At 40.0% G+C, this 27,852-nt stretch overlaps 1 protein-coding gene across 1 annotated transcript in view; it reads left to right on the top strand.

Annotated features, from left to right (window-relative positions):
• The window catches only part of LOC126212794 (abnormal cell migration protein 10-like), a 563,013-nt gene that overhangs the window by 478,235 nt on the left and 56,926 nt on the right, over positions 1 to 27,852 (top strand). Inside the window, exons 6-7 of the mRNA XM_049940196.1 lie at positions 9,801 to 9,967; positions 21,883 to 22,120. Of these exons, the coding sequence (XP_049796153.1) occupies positions 9,801 to 9,967; positions 21,883 to 22,120 (405 nt within the window). The remainder of the gene's footprint in view (positions 1 to 9,800; positions 9,968 to 21,882; positions 22,121 to 27,852) is intronic.

The following is a 27,852-nucleotide window of genomic DNA, read 5'->3' as shown; positions in this document are numbered from 1 at the left end:
TGGTCGCTGGCACAGCGCTCTTCCGCATGCGCGATCGTAAATTATATCTTTGTATTGGCAGAGGCAAGGTAGTCAAAGTACCATTACAATGCCTCCTCTGACACGCTCCGCAAGCGAGCGTGGCAGTATAAGAAAATAAGAAATTGAAATATTACAAAAAATATTTCTGAGCACAATGCTCTTTGCATATCAGTCTTTGTATACAGTCTTTTTGGTGTGTATCTTCTTTGGGAGTCGTAACATTAATCTCTTTGAATTGCGGCGTATTATTGTTGCTTAGAACAGCGTTTGAATTCAGTTCACATGATTCGTGTTTGCAATGGAATTGATTAGAACAATAAATGTTCTATTACATTGCTCCAATGTCTTTAAACGTAGTATCGGCTTCTGAGTGTGACTTGAAGAAAATCCAAAAGTTTGTTCATTGTGTCAACACGAAATTATGATCTCCAGCAGTCGAATTTCGGTGGCGTCTACCGGGGTATAAATGGTCAATGAGGGAACAGGAAACACCTCACTGCCTACGACAGGTGATGAGCTTGTCTGTTACACCAACCTGAAGACCTGCCGGCTTCCACAACACCATACACTTCAAAGCATATTGACACTACGTAAATATTTCTTGACCAGTGTTCCATCACGTTGGTTTCTTCTTTGCATTTTCAGTTCCATTTATATGAATCATGTGCTACATGCACAAGTCATTTGCAGCTCATTAACATCTTAAAATACATTTCTTGATATAATAAGTACATAAATATACAAATATTTACAATTAATCATTACATGAGATATTTACATTGTAGTCGTATAGTACAAATACAGAATTATATGAAAAATATAGTAAATTTTTACGTTACATTCAATATCATTGTGCTGACACGTGAATTACATTACATTCAGATTGAAATATACATTTTATTTGTTGGCTCATGGTTGCTAACTACTTCATAAATACTAGTAAAGTTATCTCCTACAGTGGACTACACAAAATAAAATATGATAGACAAAATACATGTTTACTTAATATAATGTAAAATTTCCTATGCGTAATACCGTTTCTGAGTGTGGTGTCCCCACTATTGCTGTTTCTAAGAGTGGTATTCCTCTATTACCATTTCTAAGAGTGGTGCCCCTCTAAATATCTTAGTATTCTACAAGTATGTACATCAGTGTGGTCGAAGGTAAGTGAGTGTGTGTGTGTGTGTGTGTGTGTGTGTGTGTTTTGTTTTCTCCTTATTCTGCTTTCTATTTAATAGTGCATTAGTTCAGTTCAGTAGACGAGCTTTAATTATGTCATTATATGACTGCTAAATATGTTCTCTTAAATAATTCTCCCAATCTGAAGTGTCAAGCCTACATAACTCCAAAATTTTCATTCCAAGTTCCCATTAGATTAGTGTTAAAGTGTTATAGATTTAAATCTTCTGGTATATTTTCAACAGTGGCTGCTGTAAATAATTCTTTCCACATAAATATATACTTTCACCTTTAGTTATAAGAATATATAAGACATCACATAAGTTATTATCTCAGGCATACCAATCTTTCAATAAATAATACTCTTTCCACTACTTTCATTCTGTATTCCATGAGTACATGTGATATTGCGGTAAAATCTAGTCTCTCTCCTTTGAACATATTCTCAATTACTCATAACGGGTCGACAGAAGCGTGCGATCCCACGCGTCTGCTTTGACCCGTGACGTAAGGATGTTGTCGTGTGTGACGTCATGACGGCGCGGAGTTTGGTTTGAGTGTGGTTGTCTCCAGTTCTGTTTTATCTTATTTTATTTACTTTTCTGATCTGTTCGTTCTATCCCATGAGATTATTTTTTTTAAAGACAAAAAACACTAATCAGCTACTGAAACATCTTTATCTTCTATGGGTTGCAGGGGTTACGACCCCTGGGGAGGTGGGTGGGTATTCATGCATGGCTGTCTTCACTTACACATTGTAGCTACGCAAGGCGTCTAAATTTGTTTATATTTCGTTTGCCCCCCACCCAAAACACCCCATTTCCCGCGCTTGTCCCGTTAGTGTCATTAGGCTTGTTGTGGAAAGTGTGTGTGTTTGTTTTTGTTTCTGCCATATTTGTGACGTCGTGGGTCAAAGCAGACGGGCGGGATCGGACGCTTCCGTATTTCCCTCATAACATTCTCACCTATCCATTATTCATTCTTCACAAAATAACATATACTTATTCCTCAGCATTATATTCATATTTTCCTCTTATTCGTCACCACTTACTTTTTTACTTTAGCAACAACAACAATAATAATAATAATAATAATACCCTTTTCTCATCTTATATTCCATTTACCTCTCTCCGTATTACTATTTATCCTCTTATTAAACTAAAATTACATCCACTCATCTCATTCAGTCACTCACATCACTCATATCAACATTACTATTATCACATGCCTCCTAAAGAAAATAATTCTGTTCAGTTCTCTGCCTCCTCTAATGTGTATATGCCTCCTCTAATGTGTATATGCCTCAATAGCAACTCCTCTTATAACCAAATATCTTATTAGCTATTGGATGGTTCACATTGCTTTCTAGACTTACCTGCTTTCATTAGCTTGTAAGTATATGTAGAACTTAAATGTAGGCTCATCATAACTGTATATCATATTAATTATCTTCATCTCATTAGCTAACATTTTACTGTATGTATTTTTTCAAATGTCTGTGTGGATGTAGACCTCTGGGTTTGTGTGTTAATGGATATTCTAATGAATAACAGCCAGGGTGTGGAATATTTGCAATTCGGTATGGTCCAGAGTATAAGATCTGCCATTTCCTGTTGAAATGTTACAGTTTTGTGGGTGTAGGATGTGTTCTTAGTAAAACTAACTCATCAACTTGAAATGTTTGTGCTCTCCTGACACCTCTGTCATATTTCTGCTTTCTTTCGTTAGCTTTGTCACATAATGTTGTGTAAGCTTGTATTACCTTTTCTTGTAAACTCACATAATTTGTTGTTGCTGTAAATTTAGGTAGAGGGTCTGTCCATTCATTTCTTTCTGTTTTATCCATAATTAATTCAGTTGGTGTGTATCCAGTAGAAATGTGAGTTAAATTGTTCACTATTTGTTCAAATGGTGCTAGGTATTCTACCCATTTTGTGTGCTTCTCTGGTGTGTGTGTTCTCATAAACTGTCCAAATTCTCTAAATGTTCTTCTACTGGGTTTTCTGCCACATGAAATCTTGAAATTAATATATGTTTAACATTCTGTTCTTCAATAAAAGTCTTCCATTTTAAACTGGTAAAATATGCTGCATTATCTGTGATCATAACTTCAGGTTTTCCTATTTTTACAAAATAATCTGTTAATAGATGTCTGGTAATAGCAGTGGTAGAAACTGAACGTAAAGCATATAATTTTAAATACTTTGTGAAAACATCTAACACAGCAAGGATGTATTTCATTCCTCCACATGCTTGTGGATAGGGTCCTGCAATATCTAAAGAAATTAGCTGTAATGGCCTCTTAGGTATAATTGGGTGCAATTCATTCATGCTTGTGCGATTAGAATATCTGGCGTTCTGACATATGATGCATTTCCTAATATTACTCAATACTCTTCGCCTTAAATTTGGAAAATGGCAATATTGTATAATCTTATCTGTACATTTTGTTACACCATAGTGTCCCGAAGTTCTGTGTGTAAATAAAATAAAATCATCAACATGAGCTTCAGGTAAGAGGCCTTGTGGCAAACGAGATAGAGCATCGGCTATAATGTTGGATTCTCCTTTTATGTATATAATATCAAAATCATATTCTTGTAGTGATGCACACCAGCGTGCAAGACGTGAATTTAATAACTTGCATGATAGCAGGAAAGAAAGAGCTTGATGATCAGTATAAAGCTTAGTACGTTTTCCCCATAGAAAGTAGCGTAACTTGCGAAATGCCCATACTATGGCAAGTGTTTCGCGCTCGGTCACTGAATATGACTTTTCACATTCAGTGAGCGTGCGGCTAGCAAAACTTATAGGTTTGATGACTGTTTGTTCATCTTCTACATGAATTTGGAATAAAAATGCTCCGAGCCCATAGGAACTTGCATTTGTTACTAGGCAAAAGTCTTACGTCATGTCAGGATGACATAACAACGGTGCATTAACTAAAGCATTCTTAATCGCTTCAAAATCTGTCTGACAGAACTCTGTCCATTTCCAAATATTATTTCTTTTGAGTAAAGATAGAAGATGTAGACTGTTAAGAAGGTGGTAGAGTACAAATTTCCTGAAGATTGAAGATAGACCAAGAAAGGCTTTGAGTTGTTCACGATTGTGTGGGGATGGAAAATTCTTTATTGCATCAATTTTTCTTGAGTCTGGATAAATGCCTTCAGTTGATATGATGTGACCAAGGAATTTGATATCTGTCCTCCCTAATTTCGTCTTTGATAAATTGATAGTGACACCTGCGTCAGAAAATTTAGTCAGAAGTTGCTTCAAAAGATTAACATGTTCTTCCCAAGTAGTGGTGGCAGTGACAATGTCATCACCATAAACTGTGATTTGCGATAACAATTGTGGTCCGAGAACAGCATCTGAGGCTTGAATAAATACTCCAGCAGTCACTCATAGACCAAAGGGTAGACCACAAAATTGATAACTACGTCCCTCACATAGAAATGCAGTGTATTCACAGCTGTTTTTATGGAGGTTCACCTGCCAAAACGATGAGCGGAGGTCGATATTGGTTAAATACTGTACATTATGAAATTTTAAAAGTTGTTCTTCCAAATTAATAGATCGTGTGTTGATTGGGCTTATGACTTTGTTAATTTTTCGTGTGTCCAGCACTAACCTTACACTACCATCCTCTTTATTAACTGCTAGGATCGGACTGCAATATGGTGAATGTGACCTTTCAATCATACCCCAAGCTTGCATTTTTTCAATCTCTTTCAAAACTGCGGGTTTCTTTGACCAAGGAATATTTTAATATGTTCTACAGTATGTTTTGTGTGGTTTAACATCCATCTCATAAGTACAGCTTCTAATAATTCCAGGTTTCTCCACAAATACCTCAGCAAATTGCTGCAAAACTTCAAGTAATTCAAGTTGTTCCTTCGTCAGATATTCAAATTCTGTGCATTTCTCATATAAATCATTAGATTTAATTCCCTGAGATACAGCTTCATTAAAAGTTAAATCACATATGTTTGTTGCTGGTGGATACACAAAATGTAACTGTTCAAACTTACCTTGTTTACTATTTAAGTTTTTACCCTGTGTTAACTCTATTGTCAGTTGTTGTTTGTTTGTGGTTAAATGACATTTCCCTTTTCCTTAATCTATGATTGCTTAATATTCATTCAGAAAGTCAATTCCTAATATGCAATGCATAACTAATTTGTCTACCACCAGAAAACTGTAATTGAGTGGTATATTTGAAAATGTAAAGTTAATGAGAGCTTGAAATTTCACGTTCTTTGATTTGTTACCGGTGGCACTTATAATGTGACAATTCTGTACTGGCAATGTTTGAGTTCATTATATAAAGACATTGAAATGACACTTGCTGCTGCTCCTGTATCTAACATTACTTCCACTTCGTAACTACCAATCATAACTCGTGTTATAGCCTGAATAATCTTTGTTTTACTGGTACTATTAAAATCTACATCCTGATATAATTCTTTTTCTATTTTCTTACTGTCATCATATCGGAGAAAACAAATCGACCATAACTCGAGCGCTTAGCTCGGTTGTCGTTCGTCTTCCGGCAAATTCGGCTGTTGCTGCGGGTTGGGTTCATTGCCCAACTCAATAATATTTACATTTCTGTCACGCGTCACCAAAGTATCAGCTGTTTGGTTGTTGACATTACCTCGCGTCGCATTGGGATTTCCGTTAGGTACGAATTGAGGGTTGCTGTATTGCATGTGTCGTGGCAGTGGTCCATTGTGATTTCCCCATACATTATTTCGCCCATGACTGTAACTGGTATTGTCATTACTGTTATTCCTGCAATACATTTTTGGATGTAGTTGTATGTTGTTTCTCTGAAAATATCCTGGATGGTACCTGTTATCCTCTCTTCTTTGATCTCTGTGATTTCGGTTCCTCCTCCTGTTGTTATTTTGAATATAACTGTTATTGTTCTGATTGTAATTACTGTTCGGATTACCATTATAGTAATAATTTCCGTTTCCTTGCCAATGCTGCGAGTTGTTTCTCCTAATACTGAATGTATTTGTCCCAGTGTAGTGTGAATTGTTTCTTTGAGTGTTTTGTTGTGGTGTCGGAGGCGGATTCCAATAGCCTCTGTCACTTCTGTTGTTGTGCGTACGGGAATGGCTTGGATGGATTGGATACAATTGATTGAAATTCCTGATCTCATCTCTGTAAACAACATCTATCCCATCAACATAACTGAAAAAATTCTTTATGTTGTCCTCGGACACTCCATTAATTTATCACGGTAAGGAAATGGTAAGTGGCTTTTTAGTGTTCTAATTACGTCTGGGAAATCTGCTGGTTTTGTCCAATATAATGTTTTGTCTAGGTAGCGTTCAAAGTATTGACGTAAAGTCTCTTTCTTCGGGTTGTAAATTTCTGGATTGTATACTTCTCGTTTTAAACTTTGCTGTTCTGTGATCGACCAGAATTCCTCAAGAAATGCTTGTTCAAACTGTTCAAATGTTAAACATCGTCTTTTCATTGCTGCTCCCCACTTAGCTGCTCTTCCGGTTAACAAATTTGTAACATATCGAATTTTATCAGCTTCTAACCAATGTCTCAGGAAAATACCGTCAAAAGAGCGTATGAAAACAATCGGATGCACTTTGTCTTTCTCATCACATGAAAATGTCTGAAAGTATCCATGTCGTACTAATGTTTTATCAGCTACTCCCGATGGTATTATGGGTCCTGCATTTTGTGTCAAACTGTGCGTAGTATGTGGTGATGTCTGATAGTAATTTTGATCTTGTGGTAGCATTGAAAATGGTTCATTGGGATTTGTGTCACTCATTGGTAATTCTATTTTCGGCTGTGTGCTGGGTCTAGCATTATTCGGATTCTCATTTATGTTTTGGTTGCCTGTTATGGGCTTTTGTATCACTGACAAACTTGGTATTACATTTTCTTTAAGTTTACGTACCTCTTTCTGAATATTATCTGTTTCTCCCTTTACTTGTTCCTTTGTCTTATCTAAAATGATCTGTGTCATTGTCTCAAACTTCTCATCTAAATAATCATCACATAATTTTCATTCATGTACAAGTTTCTCTGCTAGAGTTGTGTCATTATTTAAAGATGCTACATCTGCTCTGTCTTCAATTTTTTCTAACTTTTCCTGTAAGGATTTCTGCTCCAATGTTACATCATTCAATCTGTCTGAAAGGTCTGTAATTGTCAGGTCTACGTGTTCTTGGTTTGTTTTTTACGGAATTGTGTGTCTGTTGAAATTTGTCAACTTGGGTACAGGTTTTCTATTGTTCAAAAACTACTGTTAACAATTTCTCATTACATCGTCGTAATTCAGTTTTTGTCTCGTCACAGATTTCCACAAATACCTTTTCTTGTCTCTTAACCTTGTCTGATAAGTTAGTAAATTTCCTTCCAAGACTACTGGTGGGTTCTGTCAAGTCGGCAATTTGTCTAGATTGTTTTTCAAAATTTTGTTTTATGTCCCGTGTCAGTTCATCGAATTTAGTGTCAAATTTCCCAATGTCACGTTTTAAATTATCATTTTTCTCGTCTAAAGCGTCAAATCTTTTGTCTAAAGTGTCAAATTTTCTGTTTTGGTCACCAAGTGACTTAAGAATCTGGTTAAGCATGTCAGTGTCCTGTGTCTTAGTTTCGTCATTTTTTCGTGTCTGATTGATGTTTGATTCTGAAGTTGACGTTGTCAATGTCGCGTTTTGTCGCGTAGTACTCACTCTCCATTCGCCTGTATATCTGTTTAAATACAGGAGTTGTTGTCTTAATCGATCCGGTAAAATTATGTCTTGAACATCCTCACAATTCAGTTCAATATTCATTTGACTGTCGGACATGTTTTGCAATTTTACCTTATAAGTCTGTTAGAAATGCAGTACTAATTACAATATAGTCTTCATAGCTGTCCTAATTCCCTTGTAGGACGACCCGTCTTTCACTTTTCTCCGTCTGTTGAAAACTTCTTCAAGTTGTCACCGTCATGATCAATTTACAAATTCGGGGATAACCATTTCGAATCACTATTGAAACAACTTCGTTTCGTAATATAATTTTAATTTCCACCCAAAAGCATATTTAACACAGCGCCAAAAATTCACGTACTTCGTATGAAGACGAGAGAGAGAGAGAGAGAGAGAGAGAGAGAGAGAGAGAGAGAGAGAGAGAGTAAGCAATTAGTTGTTAAAAGCAAACACCTATGCAAAAGTAAAAAGAAGAACAAAATTATTTATAAAAATCGGTCGCTGGTGCAGTGCTCTTCCGCATGCGCGATTGTAGATTATATCTTTGTATTGGCGGAGGCGTGGTAGTCAAAGTACCATTACAGCCTTCTTCACCTAAAGCTTGCCTGTGTGACAGTCTTCTTATTCTGTCTATCTGTGACTCGGCATCTTCCCTTTATGGTGAGTAGTAATCTGTTCTTTCGATATTATTGTGTTATTCCGTCCTCGATTTTCCATTGTTTGTAAAGTAATGCTTGTTTGTTTTAAATTTGAAGAACTAAATATGTCCGAAAAACACACACACACACACACACACACACACACACACACACACACAGAGTGGGGGGGGAGGCAGGTATTATTGGTAATGGGACATCTACCTTCTAAACACACACAAACACACACACACACACACACACACACACACACACACACACACACACACACCTTCTCCTCCTCTCAGCACGGGTGGCACCAAATTTGTATTTTGAAATGAGATGCCCATTTTATTCCATATTCATATTCTTTCTCAAAAAATTCGTACTGTATATTCGGACCACTGTTTCCCGTCTCGTGGTGGATGGCGTCATAATTCACAAATATCAAGTGTTCCGGTTTTTCCAATTAAGAATCGATGCGTTTGATTGTTCGTTTCATTTACGGTGGAAATGTAAACCTCGTGTTCAGAGGTTACTCGAATGTGCCAAATGTGGTTCTACAGTACTAATGATACGGCCGGACACTGACATTTCTGTAAAATGAGCCGGTCGTACGGTAATGTAGACGGTGACCGAATTCGGTGTGCGTGTCTGACTGCTGCGACACTCGCACACCGGCAGAGTACAAACTGCGACCTCTGTAACGAGGTAAAACGTCCGGGAAACGGTAGCGACACGCCTGCCTGCCACCGATACTCGTGCACGGCGACGGTGTCGGGCGAAGGGAAGGGATATGTCACCGATCCCGACCGTACTTTATTGTACAGTCAAATTTTCGACACTAAAGTAAATTTCAAACACAAATATGAAACGTTAGAACACAAAACACATCTGTTATCAATTGCAAAAAGACACACACTGATTGGATAACACCGGTTTGAGTGAACTGTACGTATTTTGTCGGTGTAGAATCTGAACGTGCAACGAAAGTGGGTTTCCGATTTAAGAATACGGTGTCGACCCCTCCCACGCGGCAGGTAGCCACTCGGAGCACTTACGTATGCCCCCGTTACTAATATCGGCGTTTCACATACGATCCTTTTCTCGTACGGTGCACCATTTTGAGATACTTTGTAGTTTAGAGTTAAAACAGACATCCCGTGTTGTAAGATGTTTGCACTCTCTCTTTTATCTATTTTTGGTCACGCTCCCACTCTGTCGGCAGTGGTGCGGACGGACAGCCCCGACAACGACTCCGCCTTCTCGGACAACGTGTCGATGCTCTCCAGCGAGAGTTCGGCGTCCAGCGGCGGCAGCGGCGGCCGGGTGGTGGGCGCGTCCGGAGCCGCCGACCCCGGGAAGGCCGGGCAGCCCGTCTCGCCGACGTCGCAGGTGAGTGGACACTGGAGTGTCCGTACTGCGTGAAACACTCGCTCGACCCGGACTGTTTGATTCGTCAGTACACTGTCGGGTGTGACATTTTGACTGCATCTGTGAAAACATTTTAACACGAATACGATACGAAATGAAAGGTGAGGTTTATCTAAATACGTTATGTAAACGTAACTGCTCTTCCGTTATTGTGTGTACGGAGTGAGACGTCACTCGTAAATGTGACGAGAGGCGTGTGCGGTACTGTTAAAACTCTGATAAATAAGGAAAAATATACAGTTGTCAGAACACGAGGACGTACATAATGTGACGGTACTGTATTGTAAGTCGTCATTAAAATACGTACGGCAGTCGCCCACACCTTCGTACGTCGCGATTCTTCTGTCGTGTAATCTGTCGGTACCGAGGTGCGTAGCGATCAGACAGTGTTCGCCCCGGCGGACACTGTCCGATGACTGTCTCCGCGTAAGCGGTTTATAGTGTGCCGACTTAAATACGTGAGGTTTACTCTCGGGCCTTTGTGAATTTTGTGCACTTCATTTTCACATTTTCTATATTTGCAAATTTTCAACAGCTTCGAAGTGAAAGGACTGGGACGTACGACATTAGGTAATACTGTAGTCGGTGCGTGCTATACGGGGGTGTTAGTGACTGTCGTGACTGGTACCTCGCCGATAATTGAGGGTACGGGAAGTGGCTGCGGTGCAGCCGCCTCTTGTGGCAGATAAGTGTTCCTATTCGTACGTGTTAATGTTTTAACAGTACAGCAGGGGGTCTCGCCTTGTTTACATGTGACAGTAAGCTTTGTATTTTAATGGTAACATTTTACTATTTAATTTCAGGAACCCACTAGTAGAAGACCATTATGTTTTGTGTTGTGCCATCTTGGTTTTTTCGTAGTAGACTCCTGTCAAACACTTTTGTGTACACATCTCGAACTGTTATAGGAAAGTGTACTTCAAAGTTTCACATTTGACAGAATATTAAAGGAGTATTAAAAAGCCTAACAACAACAATAATAATAATAATAATACACCCCATGGAGGCCCGGGGAAAGAATAGGCCTCCGGTATGTTCTGCCAGTCGTAAAAGGCAACGAAAAGAACAAACCACTAATAGGGCTAACACTCCGTTTAGTGTGATTACTTGGTTCAGGACAGAACTAATGAAGCCTTGGACAAGCGCTGTCACGGTCGGGGATGACGCTTGAACCCTATGCCCGCCCACAATGGTAAACACACTGCTAGCCAACTGGAAAATGATTTAAATCCAAATAGGGGTGTTTTGCAGGATATGCTTCCTGCAACCACCCTAGAAGGAAAACAAAGACAGAGGATGAGATGGTCAGATGAAGTTAACAGACACCTCATGTTCTGTTATTACCGAGCAACAAACCTAGGAACCAACACAACTGGATACAGATCACAAGTATACACAACATTTATTACCAGATACACGGAATTAAAATTTTTAACAGAACAACGGCTAGCTGATCAGATCCGTGTAATAATAAAAAATAACAGGATACCCCAGTCAGAATTAGAAAACATCAAACAACAAGTACAACAAATACTGGAACAAAATAATGTGAAATTAAAAGAAGAAAATACAGTAACGGACTCAAACATCCCAGAGAAAACAAACAAAGAACAAAACGCGTCAATTAAACAATCAGAGGAAAACGAAATCTTAAGACAGCCACCAGAACAAGCACAAATAGAACACGAAGTGACACACATGTTAGATATAGAAGAAAAATTTCAGCTGACATATATAGAATACAAAGACACAAATACAGAAATTAGACCATTCTTGCATAGGCCACCAAATAACCCACAAGTCGAAACAACAATAAAAACTATCAACACAATCATACACAACAAAATAAATGAAAATACAACTATGGAAGAGTTACAACTACTGGTTTATATAGGACGACTCACTACACTAAATATACACACTAGGCAGAGATCAGAACCAACCAACACACAGAAGAAACCCACAAAACCAGCATGGCAACACAGGCTACAGATCAGAATAGAAAAATTGAGAAAAGACATCTGACAGCTAACACAATTTATAAGAAATGAAATATCAGACAAAAAGCGAAAAAGGTTAGGTAAAATCTCACAACAAGAAGCGATAGAGCAATTAGATGAAAAGAAGCAGACATTACAAGCATTGGCCAAACGACTTAGAAGATAAAACCAATCATTCAACACAAACCAAAAGAAATTTTACCAGACAATAGATAACACACACATTAAAATAGACAATCCACCAAACATAACAGACATGGAACACTTCTGGAGCAACATATGGTCAAACCCGGTACAACATAACAGGCATGCACGGTGGATACAAGCAGAAACACACACATACAAGATGATACCACAAATGCCTGAAGTGATCATTTTGCAACATGAAGTCACCCAAGCAATTAATTCTACTCAGAATTGGAAAGCCCCTGGAAAAGATAAAATAACAAATTTCTGGCTAAAGAAGAACACCTCAACACATTCACATCTAACTAAATTATTGAACATAATAGAGGGAAACATTCCACGTGGGAAAAATATATCTAAAAACAAAGATGATGTGACTTACCGAACGAAAGTGCTGGCAGGTCGATAGACACACAAACAAACACAAACACACACACAAAATTCAAGCTTTCGCAACAGGCAACAGTTTGTTGTGAAAGCTTGAATTTTGTGTGTGTGTTTGTGTTTGTTTGTGTGTCTATCGACCTGCCAGCGCTTTCGTTCGGTAAGTCACATCCTCTTTGTTTTTAGATATAAATTATTTAACAGTTACATTGCAGACCCATACACATTCCCTGATACACTTACACAAGGAATAACTTATCTGAAACCTAAAGATCAAGCAGACGCAGCAAACCCAGCAAAATATTGCCCCATAACATGCCTACCAACAATATACAAAATATTAACTTCAGTCATTACACAGAAATTAATGACGCATACAACACAGAACAAAATTATAAATGAAGAACAAAAAAGGCTGTTGCAAAGGAGCAGGATGTAAAGAGCAACTGATAATAGATGCAGAGGTGACATATCAAGCTAAAACTAAACAAAGATCTCTACACTATGCATACGTTGATTACCGAAAAGCTTTTGATAGTGTACCCCACTCATAGTTACTACAAATATTGGAAATATACAAAGTAGATTCTAAATTGATACAGTTCCTAAACATAGTAAAAATTGGAAAACCACACTTAAATCCAAACAAATTCAAATACTATCACATCACAGCCAATACGGATTAAGGGAGACTCATTAAGTCCTTTCTGGTTCTGCCTTGCTCTGAACCAATATCCAACATGCTAAATAATACAAATTATGGATACAATATTACTGGAACATAACCAACACAAGATCACTCATTTGCTATACATGGATGATCTAAAACTACTGGCAGCAACAAATCAACAACTCAACCAATTACTAAAGATAACAGGAGTATTCAGCAATGACATAAATATGGCTTTCGGAACAGACAAATGTAAGAAAAATAGCATAGTCAAGGGAAAACACACTAAACAAGAAGATTACATATTGGATAACCACAGCAACTGCATAGAAGCGATGGAAAAAGCAGATGCCTATAAATATCTAGGGTACAGGCAAAAAATAGGAATAGATAATACAAATATTAAAGAAGAACTAAAAGAAAAATGTACACAAAGACTAACAAAAATACTGAAAACAGAATTGACAGCAAGAATCAAGACAAAAGCTATAAATACCTATGCTATACCAATATTGACCTACTCATTTGGAGTAGTGAAATGGAGTAACACAGACCTAGAAGCACTCAATACACTTACACGATCACAATGCCACAAATATAGAATACATCACACACATTCAGCAACAGAAAGATTCACATTAAGCAGAAAGGAAGGAGGAAGGGGATTTATCGACATAAAAAGCTACATTATGGACAAGTAGACAATTTAAGAAAATTCTTTCTAGATCGAGCAGAAACTAGGAAAATACACAAAGCAATCACTCATATAAATACATTGGCTACACCAGTGCAATTTCATAACCACTTCTACAACCCTCTAGATCACATAACATCAACAGATACGAAGAAAGTACATTGGAAAAAGAAAACACTACATGGCAAGCACCCGTATCGTCTAACACAGCAACACATAGATGAAGATGCATCCGACACGTGGCTGAGACAAGGCAATGTATACAGTGAGACGGAAGGATTCCTGATTGCAATGCAGGATCAAACAATAAACACCAGATATTACAGCAAGCATATTATTAAAGATCCCAATACCACAACAGATAAATGCAGACTTTGCAAACAACAAATAGAAACAGTAAATCACTTCACAAGCAGATGTACAATACTAGCAAATACAGAATACCCCAGAAGAGATGACAATGTAGCAAAAATAATACATCAACAACCTGCCATACAACATAAACTAATACAACAACACGTTCCCACATACATTGTTTTTTTAAAAAGAGTTTTTTTTTTAAAAAGAGGTGGAGCCCCTCCACGCCCACACCGGCATGATGGCCAACACAAAAGGTCTACTGCCATCTCTGCATAAGGGTTAGTATTCACTAAAGTGAGGTGTCGCAGGATGTGGGTGCTGCGATGTTTGCGTACGTCTGGTTAGGATTAACCATTAATACGCGCTCATCTGGAGATAGATTGGTCGAAATCTGACGAAGGGTAGCGGTTTGAAGGGCAGAGGAAAAAAAGTGCCAAGGCAAGAGCCAAGGGAAAAAAACCTCTGCGAAAGTTAGGTCGGGCGGCAAGAGCAGTAGCGGTTGTCTTGCTGCCTGCGATAGGTTGTACAAGGATACGCTTTGTTAGTAGTGGGTATCATGCATGTCGATACCTTGATGTTGTGCGTTTGTGTTGCTCGGCGGCTGGCGCTGGGTGCTGGTACAGAGTCCTCGTTCAGCGTCCTGCAGCCTGCAACAGTTAGTTTTGTTATCGGTCTTGTGTCCGATGGTCATATATCGGAGGCACAGTGTGAGGGAGTGTTGGCAGATTGTTCGTGCGTCTGTGGGCGAGCTCGTCGGTGTCCCTGCTGTGGCCTGTTGGTCGGCTCCAATAGCAGCTGGTGGTTGCCAGTCAGTGTTGCTGATATGCAGGGGCTTACCGACGTTTGTCGCTGTTTGCGTATGTTAGTTTACCATAGGTGGTTATGCCCTAGCTAGCACCACAAAATGTACTGGAGAATGATGAATACAAATTATACTGGAACAGAACCATTATAACAGATAAAACACCACCACATATCAAACCTGACATCATACTCACCAATAAAAAGAAGAAATTAACACAACTAATCGAAATACCCACACCCAATACAACAAATATACAAAAGAAAACAGGAGAAAAAATTGAAAAATACATCCAACTTTTTGAAGAAGTCAAGGACACGTGTCATCAGGATAAAGTTGACATTGTACCAATTATACTATCAACTACAGGAGTCATACCACACAATATCCACCAGTACATCAACGCAATACAGCTGCATCCAAACGTATATATACAACTACAGTAATCTATAATTATTGATGTGTGTTCAATTACCCGAAAGTTCCTAAATGCAATGTAACATATACCGCTTGATCAAGGTCCGCGTCACTTTCCATTTTTAACCAGACATAACGTCTGAGAAAGGAAGGAAATAATAATAATAGATTATTATTATTATTATTATTATTATTATTATTTTACAAAAGCCAGTATATTAGTCCAATAAATTTCAGCAATAACTAAAAGAAGATACTATATTTGCCATCCTTGAGCTTTCTTACGGACTTCGAGAGGGGGATCTAATATTGCATTACATTCTTTTCTAACCTAGAGGCATTTAGTGAAGATTTTGATTTCTTTATAGAATGAAATGGCTAGTAGGTAATAAGTCACAATGATTTGCAGAAAGATTTTTTCTACCTGCACAATAACATGAAACTGTGAAATTGTCTTCACTACAGTTCAAATGAAAATGCTTTATAGATGCAGGAAATTGCCACGCACCTACGGTACTAAAATGTCAAAAGCACTGAGACTGTTTTGCGACACGGGAGATAGTGGTGCCACAATTTTTACTGTAGCAGATCTGCACACACTTGAGCATTCACCGTGGAGGTCTTTTGAAGATGAAGTAATTGTGTCAGCTAAAGTTGTTCATTTTTGAAAGAATTGAGTGAAGTGGAAGAAACTGAAAATCATTAGATTCTCTGCAAAATTATTACTCTACAAGAAGTGTGCCCATCATAAAAATGGGTAGCCACAGAAATATCGTGGAAAATAAGTGAAGGAAAACTAGCATATTAAAAAAAATTATATGCCTGTCCTTTCTCGTTTAAAAAAGGGTGAGGGTTGCTCTCTATTTATTGTTAAGTTGGAGCAGGAAGCCGAAGCCACCGAAGGGAAAATCCGAGGAAAAATCGAAGGACAAAAAAAGGTCAGAAATGTTTGTTGCAGCTCATGTCATTTTGTTCATTAGTGTTTACTTTTATTTTATTTGTGTCACTCCACATTTTATTCAAGCTCCGACCACACAGATACAAAAATGATTTTGTAAATTATGCAGGAAAAGAACTAGAAACAAACATTACTCTTTACGACACGTACAAAGCTCAGAGATGTCCGCCTTTCTCGACAGGTGGGGCGCTAGTGCGACAATTTTCTCTAACTGTTTGTGACACTGTGGTTAAGCTGACTTTGTAACTGTTCCAGTTTTTTTTCTCTTTTAAGAGTATGTGTAATGCATTTGTTTACTTAGCAGGGTTACCCAATTGCACTTTCTTTCTAGTGGTCAGCACTGTATGTGAAATGAGGCAGAGGTAACACAAAACTGAAAAACCAGTGACAAAAAACAGTAACGTTTGGTCCAGTGACGGTTGGTTGACCATTTTTAAGCATTTTAATTTTTTTATTTGTGAATACCCTATATTTGAGAAGTACAAAACAGTTTTTAAAAATAATTTATCTTGCACCTTTAGTGGATGGCAGCCATTTTTATTTGTTGGCACATGACAATTTTGCAGTCTGCAGACATTAGCGAAAATTTGAATATCTCTGCACTGGTTTAAGTTACATCATTGCAATTGACATGATTGCTTTTAGAAAAGTGTCCTCTACAACATTGTCTATTACTCAAAATACACTAAATTAAAAAATAACCAGTCAAAATGAGCTCCAAAGTTTGGTATCCAAATTTTGAAAAATCCACTTTTTAGGCCCAAAAATAACAAACAAGAAGTGATTTATGAGTGCCTACTTTTTACCTATAGTTAGATATCATACACTACTAGCCTCATATAGAGAAAGAACACTTAAAAATGCTTCCTTAATTTTTTATGAATTTTTGAAATTTGAATATTTTTTTTGTAAAGTTTGAGGTTAGTTATCTCGCGTGGGACTGCATATAAAAATATGATTGTTGAACAGTTTGTACACCTACATGAGAGCAACATATTGTAAAAAATTCAACATTGATATCAGACTGAACAAAGGTATGAATTTTTGAAAATGAGGAAATAATTCACATTTCTCTACAACTGATCTTATGGCTGTTGCCTATTTAAATAGTTTATTGTTTCATTGTAATAACATTTAATTGTGACATACATTTAGTTAACACTATCACCAAATATTCATTTAGTTTATTTATTTTTAATAATACAATAGGAGCTTTCACTTTTGTTCTATGGTAATAAAAATGCCCATTTACGTTTAGGTTAATTGTCAATAAAGAAGTATATTATTGCTGGGTGTGGCATCTGCAGCGTTACGTGGCTTTATGCTTAATTACAGTCTTACTATTTTATCAGTTGATTTGTTTTCACCACGTAATGCCCGCAGTCTACGTCCTTCTTCGTTGCTGAGCGATGTATCACTTTTCGTTCTGATGCCGCAACTCTTCCTTTCCTTTATATTTACTACTTTTTATCTATATCGATGATGAACTATTGGTTTTACATTTTAACAACTTTTTAATAACTGTGGAAGTATTACAGGCATCGGGTCCCACCTAATGTGTCACCCGCCTATACGTTTTACACGAACCTTTCGAAACTCGATCGATCTGCTTACAAAGAGAAAGGAAAATATCTCTTCCTTTGACGTCGTCCGACGCTGACCTAGGAAGCTGGACACCCTCGCGGCCCGGGCTCTTCCTCGGCTCGCGGTTGTTTGCGGCATTCGTTTTATTCCTCGCCCACTTGCCGCTACGTCGAACTTCTGTGGTGATCGTCGGGCGACGTCTACCACGTTATCTGCAACATAAATAAACTTTCTTCCCACAGTATTTCTGAAAACCCAAAAACAAACTTAAAGAACATAATAATAATAATAATAATAATAATAATAATAATAATAATAACTGTTCTTAAAATTATTCGTATAAGTCTTGGTCGCTTTAATTGAGGGGTGGGAGAGGCCTAAGCCACATTGTTGTAGTCAGTGTGTTCTGAAACCTCTGTTAGTGTGGATGTACTTACTTCATCGAGAGTGTAAAATGTGTTATGTGTTATGTGCTTTGTTCTGTGTGTAATTTGTAATTAGTTTTGAGAGATTAACTGGAATGAAATAACATGGATGAACAGTGCTCTGTTGGACAGATAGCAAGTGAAGTGTGCCACAAAACAGTTTACAGTTCAGTTTCAAAAAACTTGAAAAGTCTGACTTTGATGAAGGTAGACAAACTTTGTTTAAATTTTGAGTACGTTCTTCTGTAACACCGGTCTGTGAGTATCGTGAGAAGAAATATATTCTGAAGTACAACCACATTTTTGGAAGAAACGGCTGCGATCCACTTTTAAAATTCATAAAAAGCCTATTACTAAAGGTTTGAGGGAAGTAAAACTTGAACATTTGTCCTTGTTTTGTGAGAGTGAAACAGCTTCTCAAGTGAAACATAATGCGATTCCTGGAAATTCCTTGTGCCCAAATTGTTACTCAAAAATATTTGTTGTGAATCCAGAACCAGAATCGTGTAACCTTGTAAATGACATTTATATTCCTAATGAGGAAGCTGTGAACATATTGGATTTTTCTCGATCTAAGTTAGACGTATCTCCTGCTTCGAAAATAATAAAATTAAGTAGCAGAAAAAGAAAAGCAACTATTGAAAATAGGGACAACAAATTTGAGACAAAATTAGAAAAGACTTGGAATCGTGCTTTAATAATACAGATACTGACATTATTTCTAAAGAAGAAGAAAACCTACCACAAGCATCATATGACATTGAATATTTGAGCTTAATAGAGAAATTAAAAATTAAATGTTCAGTGATATCTAAAGAGGAAAAAGTTAAAATTTTAAGTTTATTCCCTGACTCGCGATCAAGAGAAAAAAATAATTCACAAATTCAACATTTCTCATTGTTTGGTTAAACTGACCCGAAAATTAGTGAAAGAGCGAGGCATTCTTCCAGTTTTATGAAAGAAGAAAGGAGTAGGTATAAGTGAAGAAGCAATTAAAGAGATCCAGCAGTTTTATTAAGATGATGAAAACAGTAGAATGTGCCCAGGTTGCGAAGATAGCAAACGAGTTGTTATAAATGGAGTTACAGTAACAAAGCAGAACTAGTAGTACTGTCAAATTTAAATGAACTTCTTGTAGCTTTCCAAAATTCTCATCCTGAATGCAAAATTGGAAGGTTAAAATTTTGTGACCTCCGCCCTAAGTGGTGTATTTTGCCTGGATCCTCAGGGACACACTCCGTATGTGTTTGTTTATATCATAAAAATGTCAAACTGATGATTGCGGGTGCAAAACCCGGTGATCTTCACTACAATGAGTTACTAGATTTAGTGGTTGTGACACTAACAGTAATGACTGCATGGTGAGTTTGTGTAGTAAATGCTCTGGTAAGGAAACCGTTATCGAATTGTTTCCGAATATGATGAGGAAATGCCAGACAGTATTACCTTCAAACAGTGGGTCACAACTCACAGGGAAGAAATGATACCAGTGGTTAAATCTCAGGAAGAGTACTTGGAATCATTAATTACAACTTACAAAGACTCAAAAGTCACCACTAACTTTCTAAAATCCAAAGTAAGTATTTGAAGGACAAAAAGCACAACTTCATGAAACTGAATGCATAATGCTAGCTGATTTTGCAGAAAATTTTACATTTGTGATTCAGGTTGCAACACAAGGGCACCACTGGGTCATTGACCAGGGAACAGTGCATCCTCTTATTCTCTACGTTAAAAATGAGAAAGATGAAGTTTGCAGTTCTTCAATTTGCATTCTAAGTGACTACTTGGAGCACAACACTTTCGCTGTAGATGTGTTTCAAAAGTTTTTAATAAAATAAAAGAAAATTTTCCCAGGGTTGAGAAACTGATATACTTTTCAGATGGAAGTGGTAGTCAGTATAAGAACAAAAAGAATTTTTCAAATATGTGCAGCCACAAAGTATACTTTGGGTTGGAGGCCGAATGGCACTTTTTTGCAGCTTGCTGTGGTAAAAATGCGTGTGATGGAGTAGGAGGTACAACAAAACGTGAAGTAAAGCCAGCCTTGAAAGACCAACCACAGACCAAATTCTCACAGTACAGGACACGTATGTCTTTCGCAAGGATAATATTAAAGGCGTTACCTATTTTCTGATTGAGAACGAAAGAAGTGGTTCTGTATATGAAAACGACACTTCAAACCAGATTTGAAAACTGTAGAGCAATAAAAGGAACAAGGCATTTCCACAAATTCCTTGGCACTGCAGAAAACTTAGTTCGATGCTGTGTAATATCAGAAACCGAAATTTATGAGGATCATTGTGTCAGTAAATTTAAATCTCTTTCTTTAATGTTGAATGACATAGTGGCATGTGTGTCTGATGGACAGTGGTGGCTTGCAGAGGTTGAAAGTCTGCTAGTGACAAAGTTTGGATACCAATGACAAATGTTTTAAGGAAACTTACAGTGCTCGAACTTACAACAGCGACTGGTGGGTCTTATTGTATATCGCAGAAGCTGTCTGAAGAAATGTGTGTTCTTAACATTCACCACCAGATTTAGGAACAGTCGCATCTCGAAGGATGTTAATTGAAAATATTTCTTTTAAGCAGCCTATGTAAAAATAATATAAATGTTAATTTCAGTGATGTTTCCACTTTTTGTATACAATTCAGTACCTCAGTTCAATAATAATAGATTATATCCCTCCAATATCGCACACGAGTAGGCAACTGACGTAAGATCGGTTGTAGAGTAATGTGAATTATCTCCTCATTTTCAAAAATTCATATCTTTGTTCACAGTCAGAATATCAATGTTGAAATTTCTACAGTATGTTGCTATCACATAGATGTACAAACTCTGCAAAAAATCATATTTTTATATTCGGTCCCACCTGAGATAACTAACACCAAACTTTACAAAAAAATCAAAATTTTCAAATTTCAAAAATTCATAAAAAATCAAGGAAACATTTGTAAGTGTTCTTGCTCTATATGACATCTAACTATAGGAAAAAAACACTCTCATAACTCACTCCTTGTTTGTTATTTTTGGGCCTAAAAGGACACTTTTCTATAAACAATTGTGCCAATTGCAATGTTGTAACTTAACCCAGTGCAGAGATATTAGTATTTTTGCTAACGTCTCTAAACTGAAACATCGTCACGTGCTTACAAACAAAAATGGCTGCCAGTCAGTAAATGTGAAAGGTAAATTTTTTTTAAAAACTGTTTTGAACTTCTCAATTATAGGGTAATTACATACAAAAAATTAAAATATTTAAAATTGTCGAGCGACCGACTTAGATTTGTCGGTCCACTTCATTTTATTAACAAAAAAACTGCACTCTGACCCCTCTCGCGGCAGCCGCATCTTGGGCGGGGTGGGGTACTGACCGATTCGGTGTCGCAGACGGACGTGGCGAGCCGCGCCAAGGCGGAGAAGATAAAGATCGCACTGGAGAAGATGCGGGAGGCGAGCGTGAAGAAGCTCTTCATCAAGGCGTTCGGCGGCGACGGCAGCTCCAAGAGCCTGCTGGTGGACGAGTCGATGACGGCGGGCCACGTGGCGCGGCTGCTCGCCGACAAGAACCACACCGCCATGGACCCGGGCTGGGCCGTCGTCGAGCACCTGCCCGAGCTGCACATGGGTAGGTGGCGCGGCGGCGCACAGCAGTAGCGAAAGGGATCACTAGCTTCTTGCAATATGGTGAAAACTGCACTAGCTGTATTTTTTGTTTGATATGTTGTTTTTGTTGTTGCGGTCTTCAGTCCTGAGAGTGGTTTGATGCAGCTCTCCATGCTACCCTATCCTGTGCAAGCTTCTTCATCTCCCAGTACCTACTGCAACCTACATCCTTCTGAATCTGCTTAGTGTATTCATCTCTTGGTCTCCCTCTACGATTTTTACCCTCCATGCTGCCCTCTAATACTAAATTGGTGATCCCTTGATGCCTCAGAACATGTCCTACCAACCGATCCCTTCTTCTAGTCAAGTTGTGCCACAAACTCCTCTCCTCCCCAATTCTATTCAATACCTCCTAATTAGTTACGTGATCTACCCACCTTATCTTCAGCATTCTTCTGTAGCACCGCATTTCGAAAGCTTCTATTCTCTTCTTGTCTACACTATTTATCGTCTACGTTTCACTTCCATACATGGCTACACTCCATACAAATACATTTGGACCGACTTCCTGACACTTAAATCTATACTCGATGTTAACAAATTTCTCTTCTTCAGAAACGCTTTCCTTGCCATTGCCAGTCTACATTTTATATCCTCTCTACTTCGACCATCATCAGTTATTTTGCACACCAAATAGCAAAACTCCTTTACTACTTTAAGTGTCTCATTTCCTAATCTAATTCCCTCAGCATCACCCGACTTAATTCGACTACATTCCATTATCCTCGTTTTGCTTTTGTTGATGTTCATCTTATACCCTCCTGTTTGATATAAAGAAACAAAAAGTTCGGTAATAAATTGATTGAGTGAGTACGGGGAATGGAGCATTGTAAGTCCACGTTTTTCGCTATCAAATAATCATTTTGCATCGGCCAGTATTGTGTCGATGAGGAAGGATGAGACATTTACGGTCGTTTGTCCCAATTTTATTGGTGGCTCTTCCTCTTCCTCTTCGTCTTCCTCTTCCTCCTCTTCTCCTGTTTACTTCACGGGTCAGCACAGTTGCACAGGTTGAAGCAATGTTGCTGGCAATTGGTGGTGATTGGCCTCCCCAATGTCATCACTTCCCTCTGTACTTGATCTGTCTGCAACTAGAGTAAAATTTGTGTTTGAGTGTGAGAAGATTTTTCTAGAGGCAGGATGTGGGAACTTAGGCGATTCACCTACACTGACTCGGTTGAAGATACCTCGGGTATTGCAAACACACACACACACACACACACACACACACACACACACACACACACACACCAACGTTTTTCTCTGTGCAACGTGCGAATGGCACTCGGGAAGAACGGTTCTGTTACCAGTATCGAGTGGTGAGATACCGTCGTTTCACTATACGTGGTACTTGGGTAATTTTTGAGCTGCCATAATTTTTACCAATAACAGGTGGAATATTTTATAATAATAGCAATATCTCGTCTCGTTACTGGCATCCAACAGTTTTCCGTAAAACTAATAAAACGCGGCCATCTCGATAGAGGACGCCACGACCGATTTCGGTAGCGGCAGAGCTGGGGATACGGCGCAGTGTACGCCAGCAGCTGGTGAGCGTCACTTCCTCAGCTGAGCTGACAGTGCAGGTTAGAGTAGTGCCTTCTGCTCCCGTCTGTCCGGGTACATCGTAAGGGACTGCCTCGTCTTCATTTTTATCTTGCAGGCACAGCACTGTATCTGAACAGTTTTGAAGCAGAGCTCACACGATTTGGTGACGGACGGTGGAAACGACTGTTCCTCCTCCCTTCCCCCTTTTTGGGTGACTGACATTTGTGACGACGGGAAGCACCGTTAGAGGCATTGGCATTATTGGAGAGGATAATCGGAAGGACAATTTTGGTAAGAAACACTGGAGCCTGGAAATTAAAAAACGTGTCAGAAAGAGAATTCGCCTCAATAGCGGAGTGCATTAAAACACTCGATTTCGGGAGAGGCGTGCCGTGCCGGTTTCCGGACCGAGCCAGAGTCGCCGACTGACGGCTGGTGCGGATGTGGGTTTTAGACAGTTTTCCCGATCCGCCTAGACGAATACTGGGCCGGTTCCTGTGTCGCACTTAGGATAGAATATGTGCAAACACTTTGAAACGTGCGTCACATTTTGATTGTGGAAAACACGCTGGACGCAGTCACGAGAGATACGAGAATATCTCCGTGGGACGTGGGGTGTGGGGTGTGGAGGGTGACCTGACAAATGATTATAGCGGTTCGGTGCATAATGTGGTTCGACCTCTACATGTGGAGTAGCCTGTTTCTGTCGAAGACGGTGCAGTTAATTGATTATTTGTCCACGTACCATTTTATTGTAAAATTAAACGTGTCACCCTAATACGATATTAAAATATAATTGAAAATGTAGATGTATAATTCCTTACAGGTCTAATTGACTGTTTACCTCTCTGAAAGTCTGCCAGTGACTAGGCGTCACGGTGTGTAGTCGTTTGGCTGTGGAAGGTGAGAGGAGGTGAGCAGTCCCCGTCCCGGGTCTCGGGCACACGGCTCTCCTGTGACGTGCACTGTACTCCGGAAGTATGTCGTGCAGTCACAGACACGATTAATTTCTTTAAATAATTACCGACTGCGACCCTTACCTTCAGCCGTTAAAGTATCCTCTGGCGTATCTCCTCCGTCTTTGCGTCTTTTCACCTTTTCCTATTTCTTCTACGGGGTCATGGTCGTTACGCGGGTCGACGTGTGGGCGGGTGCCCTTCCTGTCGCAATCTGTGCACCCCTTCTGTCTGCATCCGGAGTAAATCTGTGTTCCGGTAGGAGAACGTGTACGGAATATTTGTGAAGCGCGTATCTGAGGACGTATGAGGGTTCCGACCCAGTATTCACCCGGTCGGTTGTGGAAAACCCTCCGAAATCCCCGTCCGGCCGACCGGGTCCCGTCGTCAGTCCCCGAAGCGGATTCCGTGCGGGGAAGGCTCGTCTCCCCCGCCCCGAAAGTGGCCGTTTAACGTGTTCGGCTGTCTGGGCGGCAGATTGGTCCTGCACTGTACAGTTCGTGTTATTTGAGGGGTGTGCTTTGATCGACTTTTGGGGCATTTTGCTTTAAGTTACTTCTCGTTTCGTTCCGTAATTTATTGAACATCTGTGTTCCCTGGCAGAAAATATTTATACGTCTGGTGTCTGCTCTTTCAGACGTGCCGGAAAGAATAGACTCCACAAGTGTAAATGTATGTATGGCAAACGGTGATATGTTCAGTACAGATCATGTGAGGCCGTGAGAGACAGGGCCGGTAGACGGGAGGGATACGTACGTAATCTGCGAGAAGTCGGGAATGTGGGTAGGACGGGAAGCACGGTCGGATAGCGCAAGTTGCGGAGGTGATCGGTCACGTAAAGTGGGAAATTCCTGTCGGAGTCTCGGCCCCGCACAAATATTCACTCGTCGCTGTCGGATTTATTTCGGTACCCGTTTGCGGCCGATGTCGGTAGCTTCCCTTTCGTCGAGAGAATACTTTTAGCGTAGTGGTTTGGGTTAGCTGCGGTGCCCACTTGTGGAAAGGCTGCAGGCTGTCGTCTGCGCTGTCACTGTAAATGGGATCGGCTGCCGTATTCGAAAATCTCGCCACCCGGGAGTGACGTGCGAAAAAATGTGAAACCGGTAGGCGCTCGTCATGCAATGCAAACAGAGAACATCACGACTTCTGAAAGAAATGGTGCCATTTGTTTTGGAAAGATCGGACGGACGTCCCTGGTGGGGATGAAAGTGGAATGAGATAATTACTGCAGGTGAAGGTTAATGACACGACTGGCACATTTCAGCATTTCACAATTACAGAATCGTCAGCCAGTTTCCTCTCTGATATCGCAGACAACAGTTTTACAAATTTGTGCACAGAGCGTCACAAAGCTTCTGAACGGTGTCCGCAAAAGTAGGGGATTGCGAGCCATGTTAATTTTTCTGCAGAAGGGGAAGAATTACACAGTCATGTAGTGACGAGCCGTGATGTGGGGGTCGAAAACGGCAACGTGGAGGGGAAAACGACCATTTGAGAGGGACACACCAGCCTCTGAAGTGCCGCAAAATTTTTTTCCACGTGAAAACCGGTAACTGCTGTCTTTTGGGACAGAAAGGAAATACTTCTTGCTGATTTTATGGGAAGAGGCGGTACGATGAAGTCTGAAACTTACTGTGAACTACATGTTCAGAGGAACCGTCCAGAGCGAAAGATCTGAGAGTCGAATTCTGGCACATTGTTGTGTACGGTAACACAACGGTACGTACTGCCCTGTGCACATGAACGTTTCCGAACAGTTTCGACTGGGACGCAATCGATCATTCTCTGTACAGAACTTATTTGTCACCCAGTGATTTCCACCTGTTTCTGAAGGTGAAAAAGTAGTGACGTCACAGTGATTTGGAGGTGACGACAAGTTAGAAGAGAGTGTCAAAGTGATGCTCGGTTCACAGTTGCCAGAATTACACGACAAGGGCTTCGAGAAACTCGTTCTTCGATAGGACGAGTGCATTAATCTAATGGGCAGTTATTTCGAAAAACAGTGGGGCATTGTGGTGAGAGGCGGGTGCGGGGGTTGCACAGAAAACCAGAAACGCCAAAAATGCAACACATTAGCTTGCCCAGTAGTGCAGCGAAACAGTTTGCATTCAAAACACCTTTCAGTTGTCCCAGAATGGATACGTACAGGTGACGTGTGGTTTTCAGTGAAATCTCATTCTTTACTTCCTGCAAAATGGTCGCAAGTTTGGGTAATGACCGTGGAGGTGGACTGCAGTCACACACCCAGCCCTCCAATATAGACCACTAAACATCAATAGTACTTGGATCCGCAGATTGCGGTGGCCAGGAGAGGACAGTTCGACCTCGTACTCGTAAAACTGGGCTCTGATTATGCGAGCTGTACGAACCGGGGCGCCGCCGTCGCAGAACACGGCATCACCGTCAGAGAACAAACGTTGTGCCACGGGACGGACCGCGCTCGGGGCGGTGGTGGCAGTAGTTCGACCTTACAGAGTAACCTCGAGGCCCTCGGAATACCGCGGCACGGCTGGCCGAATCGTCACCGGCCCCAGCCACATTTCGTTCTCGTGACGTAAACTCGACCCGAAGTCGTAGACTGTGTGAAATGAACCGTCCGACCGAATGACATTTTTCTGTTGCTCCGTAGTCGGGTTTTATGACTTTGACACCACATTTTCCTGTTTGATCTTTTGCATCACTGGAATTCCAGATTGCCGTGCTCCCTCCGTGTCGTTTTGGTGACGACGGGGTCGTTTGCGAGCGGGACGTTCGGTACTGCAGTGACTCCTGCGACTGTCGTCGTCTCATTTTCTGTCACCGTCCTCTGCGGTGACTGTCCGCCACGACCGGTCGACACTCTTTCGTAGCTTCACGAGTTGCAGCAAAAGTTTTTCCACTCTCACTGCGAGCAACTGAAGTCTCTGACACGGTACCTTTCAGTACAAAAAACACTGGACTCCCTCGGTCGCGAAAGCACTGCACCGTACGAGCACCGACAATTTGCCGACGTTCCAATTCACTCTGACGTAACGCATTCGCAGCTACGTGGGATACTCTCCCGGCCGCAACTGACGCTCGCGACGTATCGAGAATGTCGCACGGCTGTCACTCGTGGCTGGACGGTGTGGCGCGACCGTAGGCTCGGCTAGCCGTCCGCATTTTCGTTCGCAGTGTATCTGTGTTTTTGTTCGCACTGTGTAGCTGAGTG

Source organism: Schistocerca nitens, chromosome 11 (assembly GCF_023898315.1).
Source record: "Schistocerca nitens isolate TAMUIC-IGC-003100 chromosome 11, iqSchNite1.1, whole genome shotgun sequence".
Classification (NCBI taxonomy): domain Eukaryota; kingdom Metazoa; phylum Arthropoda; class Insecta; order Orthoptera; family Acrididae; genus Schistocerca; species Schistocerca nitens.
This window is presented reverse-complemented; position numbering and strand designations above follow the sequence as displayed.